At 32.0% G+C, this 10201-nt stretch overlaps 1 protein-coding gene and 1 long non-coding RNA gene across 4 annotated transcripts; one reads left to right on the top strand and one right to left on the bottom strand.

Annotated features, from left to right (window-relative positions):
- Positions 1-930: 930 nt before the first annotated feature.
- On the bottom strand, positions 931-6220 carry LOC143304193 (omega-amidase NIT2-A-like). Its single transcript, XM_076626573.1, has 5 exons — positions 6118-6220; positions 2483-2664; positions 1922-2090; positions 1438-1647; positions 931-1286 (listed from the first exon to the last, which is right to left on the bottom strand). Exons 2-4 carry the CDS (start codon positions 2564-2566, stop codon positions 1508-1510), a joined length of 393 nt encoding a protein of 130 aa, XP_076482688.1. The 5' UTR covers positions 2567-2664; positions 6118-6220; the 3' UTR covers positions 931-1286; positions 1438-1507.
- A 103-nt stretch (positions 6221-6323) lies between these two features.
- On the top strand, positions 6324-9439 carry LOC143304203 (uncharacterized). Of its 3 annotated transcripts, none has more exons than XR_013060896.1 (7): positions 6324-6864; positions 7077-7172; positions 7249-7527; positions 7603-8051; positions 8214-8576; positions 8661-8833; positions 8978-9439. It is a non-coding gene; the product is annotated as an uncharacterized LOC143304203 (long non-coding RNA). The 3 variants fall into 3 exon arrangements; XR_013060895.1 differs by lacking the exon at positions 6324-6864 and having other exon boundaries at positions 6890-7172; positions 7603-7871; positions 7955-8051; XR_013060894.1 differs by lacking the exon at positions 6324-6864 and having other exon boundaries at positions 6890-7172.
- The last annotated feature ends 762 nt before the right edge of the window (positions 9440-10201 follow it).

Here is a 10201-nt window from a genome sequence, read left to right as displayed (position 1 = left end):
AAAGTTCGGTGTGGGTGTGCCCCTGTGCCTAAAGAACACGGATTCGTTGTTCCCAATTTCGTTAGGAAAAGTGAGGGTAACGAACCGAGGTGTCGATTGGTCATGACCTGCATTACTGCTCGAAGGGATGAGTAGGGAGTCTCCTACCATCGTGGTGGATAGATGACTGTGTGCGTGAGAAAACCTAGCTTGTTTTATTACAGGGCTATTCGGATTTTCCTCATGGGTGCATACCCGCTTTCTCCGTGTTTTAAGTGCGACTAATAAACCCAAGGACCTCTCTAAAAAACCAGATGTGCGTCGAAAATACTTTTAGGCTTAAGAAATTCTTCAGGACAAACGGATTGACGACACATGGCGAAACAATACAGGAAAGTGAAAGTTATGGTGGGCCCTTAGGTTTATTGAGGGTCGAAGTGACGTTACGCAGGTCGGTTGTTGTCCGGTCGCGCGGGCTGGCGTGCAGATGTTTTAGGCGGCGTAACAACATAAGTTATATATAAAATATGTATATTATACCCTTGCCTACTGACTGATATGAATTTCTTTCGGTCTCGAATGCGTTAAAAGAGAGCGCAAAGAAGTCGAAATTACTTATTGTAATTAGTAAAACGACCTGAGAGGCAGACAGATACAAGAAAGAAGGAATATTATATTAGCGGCATTATCATGTTTTTGCTCTCTTTAAGTCTTTCATCGAGACAGACAATCTACAGGTATTAATCGACCAATTTATCCAAGCTGATAACTTCGAATTGATGTTTATATATAAGAAGTGTTATGTGTTAATCTGTCTAAATGTTTAAAAGGTGTTATAAATTAAATGTTGTTAAACGATACGTAATTGCCTTTTGATCGTAAATTTTACTATCAAGGGGTCTTTTATGTATGCGTAATCATTGTGAATTATAACAATTTATGTGATCGATATTAAAGGTGTTTAAAAGCATGTATTTTTTTCTATATTATTATTCTCCTATATTATTATCCTATATTATTATAGCATTCCTATATTATTATAATATCCAATTACATGTTGATACACAAGATATACAGATTATTATTTATAACGTTTTAGTTTTTTTAATCGAGTCATTCATTTAGTACAAATGATAAGAAATTAGTAATAATTCACAAAAAAAGGATATCGTAGTAGAAATATTATAAAAAAACATTTTCTGTTTTAGTGTAGAGTTACTCCTTCTTACAGACAGTGTCGTACAAATCTGTACGTCTCTGAGAAAATGTAGGTATCCGAGCCCTTACTTCCTCAACAACTTTTAGATCTGATAGAAAAAAGAAACATACGAAGTAATAAGTAATGCTTACTAATAAATTCAACAAATACAAAGGAAGATGGCTAAATCGATAAATTAACGAGACTAAAAATTAATTACATCATGGATCTCTCGCTTTTAATTTTAAGCTGTAAATTACCGATATCGGTGACTGCCATATTCTCTTGAATATATTTCCAAATCGTAAAGAATCTTTCCCCATGGATTGGTCAACTGTGTATGTCCGCATGCGACGTAACTTGCTTAACGAACACGAGCCGGTGATATGCAGGCAACGTATAATTGATTATCATTCGCTCTGGAACGCTGGTCATATTGAATGCCGCTGGATATATCAGCATTTGGCAACCTAACCCAGAGAAGCAGGAAATATGAAGCCACCGAATACCAATTAACTTCGTAGTTGCACGGTTCACATTCCATCATTTCTGAATATGCGAGGACAGTCCTCTTATTGTGCTTTTAATTCTTTTATTTGTTTCATTTTCAGCAAATATATTGGTTTTTTAAATTAAGCTTCTTTTTATACAGAGTTACAGATTATATTAATTTTATATAGAATATATTTAAGAAAGATATTTAATTTTTTGCTAGTTAAGTATTGATCGATTAAGTTACTGTACCTTTGTTCCGATAAATGCGTGCCATTTCCTCGAATCTAATATCATAGCAAATGCCAATACCTATTTTGCAGCCCTTCACATCGAACGTCGTTAGGGAGTCACCAGGACTGAGTGAATCACTCTCTCGAAAAGTAATCTTATTAGGAATGTCGATGTCGAATAGATGTACCTAATAACATAAAAATGTGGTCGCTAATTCTATTACTGCAACTTTTGTAATTTAATATCAAAGTTACCAACTCCTAAACTTTAATTATTTTTTATTTAATAACTGACAGCGTTTTTATCACTTTCTTTTATTAAAAAATCTTATCATTTAATAATGTTTAAAAAGGAGAAAAAATAAGTATTTTCGTATGTGAAAAATTTATACAACAACAAACACATTACAACAAAAATGGGCGTTTCCCGTATCATAACGTATTTTATAAACCGTAAATTATAGAATTGGTTATAGTATACGTATGTACATATGTATATTCCTAAATTATTCCTAGATAGAGTCACTTTCTTCACCCCAATATTTTCAAATTCAAAGCCATAAAGGAATATATTACTTACCTTTCGGTGTTTTGCTATCAAAGTTCCATCGGGACCCCAAATAGTACAGGTATTGTACAATTTATCGCCCTCTATTTCAGGCATCGTACCACCAACTACATAGATGTTTTCTTTAGCTGCGTTCGATGAAGCAACGCTCGTTTCACCATCAGGAATACTCTCGGCGTATTTTGGAAAGTACTCTGCATTGCAATATTTCAATTAATGAAAAATAACTGTCTTTTGTTCCAACCATAAATTAAATTGAAATGTTTGTCAGTTTTTTATTTTCTAAATTATTAAAATAACTAAGTTTTATATTTCGACTTAATTAAATATGCAATTACTTAGCTAATAGTATATATAATAAATTGTTTCTACAGGTTCAAAATGAAAAATGAATATTTAGAAATATTTAATTACGACAATGCTATTTGTGTTAGCATCAGTGGCTTGTTACTCAACGACTTTGCTAGTACTTTTTGAAACATAAAGTTAGTTTTCAATTAACACTTATACTAGAGGCGGAATTATAAATGCAAAATAATTGATAATACTAATTTATACGTACCTAATTATTAGTATGTTAAAAAATATATTTATACAAAAATCACGATAATCATGAAAATGGGAAATCCTATATTCTCGAATCAATTCACAATTTATTTTGTATATTAATTAGATTCCGCGCTCATCAGTACGTACTCACTGGCGACATCGAGAAAATGTATCGGCAATTCCTCGTACGACCAGAGGATCGGAAATATCAAAGGATATTATGGCGCAGCGCGAGTGGAGAAACAGAAACATATGAGCTTAACACCGTAATATTCTTATCATAGAAATAGAAGCAGTCCTCAATTCCCGCCCGCTAACTCCTATCTCCACCGATCCAAATGATCTCCTAGCCCTCACTCATTTTAAATTAAATTATTATTATTAAATTATAATTAAATTATTAATATAACAATTAAAATTTTATATTTTCACGTGAGTTTCTTTAGATAATTATTATCAACATGATGACTAACTCTTACGGATTAATACGTGTCTGTAGGGCAATCCGGTGGACTTGATCGGCTTTTTACTTCGAAAGTTGAGTAATCGGTGTCGCTTTCTTACGCATCTTTGAACTGTATAAATGTTTTAAAATTGTTTGATCCAGAATGTACCACACCGGACAATCAAGAAGGCAGGTGCCTTGACTACAGAAAATGTAAACCTCTGCAAGAAATATGGCAGATACAGTACCGTACAGCCACCGATTTTTATAGACGATCAGTGTGCAGATACCAGGGCAATGTTACGATCGTTTGCTGTCCGAACGATCCAAACAAAGAAAAGAGAGAAATTTTAATAAAAACTGTGTATAAGTATAAGGCTTTGCGACCACCATACTGTGGTTTTAGCAACGTCTCTCATACCATGGTGGTCGATGGTAAACCAGCTGAACTTGGTACGTTTTATGTCTTTCTTTCCGATTAATAATAAGCCATTTACTGCAAAGAATGAACTTTAAAGGCATTAAACAGCACATCAATGTACATTTCAATTAGACTAAATAATAATGCTATGATTCTATCAGTAGTAACTTTACTTATTAACTTGAATTATTTCTTTCTTTTACTTCATGTTAGGAAGAGTATCTTTTTGCTTGAAATAAAAAATTGATATAGGAGTAATAATATGGATAGAGATCAAAAACTGTTAGGGCAGAAATTACACGTTTGAACTTTATAGTTCAGTATAGTTCAAATAGAAATTATATAGAATTATTTAATAATTTGTATTCCACTGGAATAAAAATTTAATTTCTGTCTTTATCAAATCTCTATTTCAGAGTATTTGTACGTATATACTTATCGTCTGCTGTATGATCGAATATCGAATAGGTAATAATCGTTGTTACTCATTATGTGAGAAAAAATTATGTATATTCACAACTATGACTATTGCATTTTAGGCGCTTGGCCATGGATCGCTGCATTAGGTTTTCGTAATCCCCGAAACCCAGACAAACCACTATGGAAGTGCGGAGGTTCCCTGATATCGGCTAGGCATGTTTTGACCGCAGCACATTGTGCACATATGGATGGAATAGAAAACATACATATATATGCTATTGAGTATTACTGAAGTATCATATCCTGAAATTTCTTACTGTACACATATATTGTGTCATAAAGCGTGTACAATTCTTTCTCATACTTTTGGTCATTCGTTTCCTGCATTTTCATTTATTTTTTTATTTTTCAGGGTACGTATATCCCATTTGTACGAAAGAGCCCCTACGAAAGAGCAACTTCGTCGGCTATAACCCCCTTGTTGCTGGATGGGGAGCATTAAGATATAGTAAGTGATATCAATTTTATAATAAAATTAAACAGTTCCAGTCTTAAATATCTTTCTTATTTTCTTCGTAGGACGACCACGACGTAATGCATTAATGGAAGTACAAATGCCAATGATTAAGAACGCCGAATGCAAAATAGCTTATTCCAAATTTCCTAATGCACCTGATATCACTGATGGTATAATATGCGCCGAACATGCTCAGGGTGGAGAGGATTCTTGTACTGTAATTAAGTTATAGAGTTACTACAAACTATACGGTATCTGAAGACACGTCAATTCGAATTAACATCAAATCGACGTCTTAAACATTAGAAATAATAGATAAACACAATTTAATAGTCTTGCCCACTTCTCACACCTCATTATGGTATTTAATCTAATTTCCTTCTAATCTTAGTTTTGCTCAAAATACATATAACATGTACATTATAAATTGGAGTATTTCAATACACAAATCAATAGAAGATTATTACTGTATATAAGTATAATTTCAATACAATTCGATCGATATATTTCAGTATCTTTGATTAAAAATTTAACGATCCTTTCAGGCTGACCGCGGCGGACCACTGCTGATACAACATGAATGAACCTCGTATTTAATAGGTATTGTGTCTTATGCTTATAAGTGCGGCACAGCTGGGTATCCCAGCGTTTACACTAGGGTCACATCGTACCTTGACTTCATTCTCCAAGCGATGCAATAATATGATATTACTGTTCCATAAATATCATTGTGTAAAAAACGTAAAGTTGGATTTTCTTATTGTGGAGATAAGAAACAGCTCAAATTTACATTGTTTTGTACGTTGCAAATTATAGGCTTAAAATGTACGAAATGTAACTTTGAAACGACACTAATTTTTTACGCACGATGAACCTCCACGACTTAGGTATGTAAAGATGATAAACGTATATTAATTCTATTAATTTGGTAATAATAAACCAACTTTCTGAGAAGTTCTGTAAATTTCGTTTCTGTTGTATCAAGAGAATAATGGAATATTCCACTTAGATCGTATACTTCTTGTATGTACATACAAAATTTTCCGGCTAATCTAAAACACTTCATAAGATAGAGAGCTTCTGGAAATTCGGACACAGAGAGTACATAAAATACAAGATAAGTTTCGTGTCTTTCAAAATTATTTTTTATTCGCTAAAAACGTCCTGTGTACTCATGCAATCACATGCAACCTCGAAACTTCACTTATTTTTTATCACTTTCCAATTCAATACACTGTTTCTGCATTTTTGACTATATGTAAGAGAAATTTCCATTCAGCCAAAGGTGTACTTACAGATTATAGATTCCTATACGACTCTCGGTAAAAATTTATCCGCACTCCAGATAGTTAAAACTTCTGTCGACCGTATTGATCCATCTGCACTCTTCGTATGACGTCAATATCTGTTCAGTGCTGCTGCGTAGGTTTCATTGTGTTACGTCAATTCGTTTGTGACCGTTGCGCGAGTAATGGCGATTTGCAATGGCGATTTGCAGGAAAACAGTGCAGGATGCTGTGATTCGTTTCTTGTGGTCGGAGGTTATGTTTGATGCCTATATTTATCAAAGATTTAATGCACATTATGGAGAAAGTGTTTTGTCACGAAGTGTGTTTGAATGGGCACAAAAGTTCAAAGAAGATCGCACAAGTGTTATGAAAAAACAGCTGGACGCCCGTCCACATCCACGATGACAACATTGAACGTGCTCATGAACTTATGCTCTATGGAATAGACGAGTGAAGCTGGATAATGTGGCAAATCATTTGCAAATGAGCCACGGCTCTGCTTATGCAATAGTGCACGACAGATTTGGGTTTTAAAAAGTTTGTGCGAGATGGATGCCGAAAAAGCTGATGAAAAGGTGAAGACGACGATGCATTCGTGGTTCGCAACTCAGCCCAAAACATTTTTTAATGAGAAAATACGAAGGTCTTTCAGCAAATGGACAAAGTGTATACAGAAATTGAGTGATTATGTCAAAAAATGATGTATGTCTTTTTTGACAATTGCTTAAAATAAATTCTACACCGACAGAGCGGGTAACTTTTTACTCACCCTCGTAAGACACTTAAATTTCCAATCTATTATGATGCATAAAAGAGCTTATACTATTAAATCTAATTGTATTTTGTTGCATGAGAGTACACGTGTATGTGATGTACATTACCTTTATATCCCCTTGAACGCTTCAATATTGCGCGTATATACTATATTTTGTACAGCTTCTATAAAATTTTGTATGTTTGTTTAGGCTGTTAATCTAGAGGCTGGAGTACAAAGAAGTGGCACAATGATGTGGGCTGATGACATTTATAATTATCAAGGAATCACCCCTACATTCGCTCAGGTATATATCGTTGACTATAATGTATTTAACATATATGATTGTTAGAATATTAATAATTAATTTTTAATTCTATCAGAATTTTAATGAAACTGTCCCTTGGGAAGGAAGAACTGATACCTTGATATCACGGTTTGTACATCCTATATGTACGACAAATTTTAGAACATTATATAACGAAGAACCAGATCGTCGTGGCCATGTGATGTGAATAAAAGGACTTGAATTTGATGATATTTTTATAATGTTAGATAACATAACTAAGTATCTTCACAGTAAGATAGGATGACATGGTTTACATGATCTTAATGTTGTTCACTTGAGTGATGATATTATAAGGAAAAGTGTAATATCACAGGTAGGATGATTCATAATTTAGAACTACTAACTCATGTATGTATTAAAAATTAAAGAAATATATTAAATTTTATAGGATATTTATGCTTAGTAACCAGTAATTCAGAGATTGGTATTCATGGTTACTATAACGAGGCTGTAGAAACGCACCCTTTCTTCTTTGCAAATGGTCCTGTATTTATGTCTAAGCCGAAACTGGAACCTCTGAATAATTTAGATTTATTCTTGTCATTTTCTAAAATACTTATCTACAGTATACCATAAGGAATGATACCGTATCACACCTAATCAAGTGCCTTAAGAAACATCAACAGGATATCACAGTAATCCCTTATCGACTGATATGTAAGTAAAAGTTATGTGTCATTGTTATACACAGTTATGTGTTAGTGTTATACACAGTTATTTATCATTTTCTATTAATTCAGTTGTAGCCACTACAATATCTATGACACTGGTAGTAATTATAAGAACAATAATGATGTTCTATAAGAGGAAATGATGATTAGGAGCAAAAAGTTACAGGTAAGTCAAAGTATATGTTATTTGCCATTTGAAAAGAAAGTTACTAACTTAGAATTTTTTGATAAATAATAATTGTGCAAAATATATTGGATTTAAAATTTGTCAAAAATTGAAATTTAAGAAGCATTGTAATAATATAACATTAATATTTTGATTTTTCAGGAGATATCATGCGGTGGATGGATAATATGTAAAAAATATTAAGCAGTATATGAATTTTCATATTGCGTAGAGATAACAAAATGAATTTTAAAAAATGTCGACATGGTAATAAGAAATAGCATCATGACAAAGAATATATAAACACAGTTTCATTTTTTATAAATAAAAATTTGTTGTTCCAGATTTTGAAATATAGTGAAACGTTTAATTAGTATCTTAATATCTTTAAATAATTATTATTTTAGAATCAATTGTAATTGTATCATACGTACTTTTGAATTCGTGCAAGAACATATGTAATTTTGAAGTAATTGAAGAAATTGAATTATTAGGAAATTGTTAGACGCGAACAGTATGCGAAAAGTTAGTATGCAGTGTAATAATTATCAATCAAAACACAAGAATTAAATTCTTGAGGAAAAAATTTCCGGAATTTCTTATTTACAGGATTATAAAGAAATCCATAATAAAAAGGAGCTGCTTTCTAATACTTCTCTTCCTTGTAATGCCTATGTTAATAATAACGAGGTTCGACTTTTTGTTTTTAGAGGGATACTGGAAAATTTGAAAGTACAGTACCATTGGGAAGAAAATCACGATATTGAAAACGATATTTGCAAGTAAATTTCCAAAAAATCTGTTTTCAAATTTTCGCTTTCTATTTCACATTAAAAGAAAGGGCTGCCTTCTTTTTCTGCAAGACAAAACAAACATTCTGAATCTCGTATCAATGAATGATGTCAATAAGTTATTTTTCTTTTTAGATTGAACAATATTCCAGATTTATTCATAATTTCATACTACGCGAAGAATAGACTTTCATAGGTATATAAAGGAAATATTAAGTATAGGAAAACTCTTTTTCGTTGTAGGTGACATATGCTTCACGGTTGAACACATGTATTTTTGAACACACATAAATGAAAAAGTACTCTTATGGAGAGAAAGAATTGATACCTTCGATTGACATTAGATAATGTATATAAACTTATGAACAATCACTATCAGTTTGTATTTTAGGTGCACACGCAGATTTGTTGGAGTTCTTATAAAATGTACTTCCTGTACGAACGTTTTATTCTTTCAAATTTTACGATACTATGTCTCATATAATAACTATATGGATTAAACGTAATATAAATGATCCGAAAATAGACTCGAACGACATTAATTGTCTTTCTATTTATACCAATATCGAAAATACAAGTAAAGCTGGAGCAATAGTATGCAAGAATGGACTATTTATTATTTTAAACCAAATCATAGCATATTCAGAATGCACAGTATTATCATGAAATGTAAATGAATCAGTTGTAAACGAACGATTTTACTGTAAAATCGTTGCCTCCTTTTTTTCATCTGAAATATAGCAGCAATGAGTACATTCTTTTAATATATAATAAAACGAGATATCTTTATAAAGTTACATATGTCATCACTGGTAACTGTTATCTCGTATGACACCAAATATACCGTTAGTATGGAATGATATTTTTATGAAGATATACTTTAATGATAGATTTTATGAATGAAACGTTATATAAGAAAAATTATCTCTTGTCATTCTATGAAGTGTAGTAGCTAATGAAGATTAATTTTACGAAGTATTAGAGCAAAAGAGAATTAAAAAATTAAAAAGATCTAAATAAGATTGTTCGTGTGGCTTAATTATCTCAATTCTGGTACACCACTTGTTACATTCTAACTAATTAGCGCTAAACAATAACTTGCAAATATTAAAGATATTAACACCTTAATATTAACACCTAAAGGTTTTCAGGAAATTTTATAATATTTGATTATTGTATATCTAGTCATTGATTGATAAAATTTCTTGTATAAGCATAGATCGAGGTTGACGTCATACGCAGATTGCATTACAGGTATCGTTTTAATTTATTTTATGGCTAGAATCATTTGAATATTATACGAATAATTATTTCCATTTGAACGATTAATAAATCACGTACCTATAAAAGATATATTAT

The sequence above is a fragment of the Bombus vancouverensis genome, unplaced genomic scaffold (assembly GCF_051014615.1).
Source record: "Bombus vancouverensis nearcticus unplaced genomic scaffold, iyBomVanc1_principal scaffold0026, whole genome shotgun sequence".
Lineage (NCBI taxonomy): Eukaryota > Metazoa > Arthropoda > Insecta > Hymenoptera > Apidae > Bombus > Bombus vancouverensis.
The sequence above is the reverse complement of the archived record's forward strand: the minus strand, read 5'-3'. Positions and strand labels throughout refer to the sequence as shown.

Excerpts from the sequence above, each read along its gene's own strand:
- LOC143304193 (XM_076626573.1), bottom strand. The coding sequence starts at position 2,566 with ATGCCTGAAATAGAGGGCGATAAATTGTACAATACCTGTACTATTTGG. Across the intron at positions 2,091-2,482 it reads TGATAGCAAAACACCGAAAG|GTACATCTATTCGACATCGA; the intron begins GTAAGTAATATA and ends TTATGTTATTAG. Across the intron at positions 1,648-1,921 it reads ACGCATTTATCGGAACAAAG|GTTGCCAAATGCTGATATAT; the intron begins GTACAGTAACTT and ends TCTCTGGGTTAG.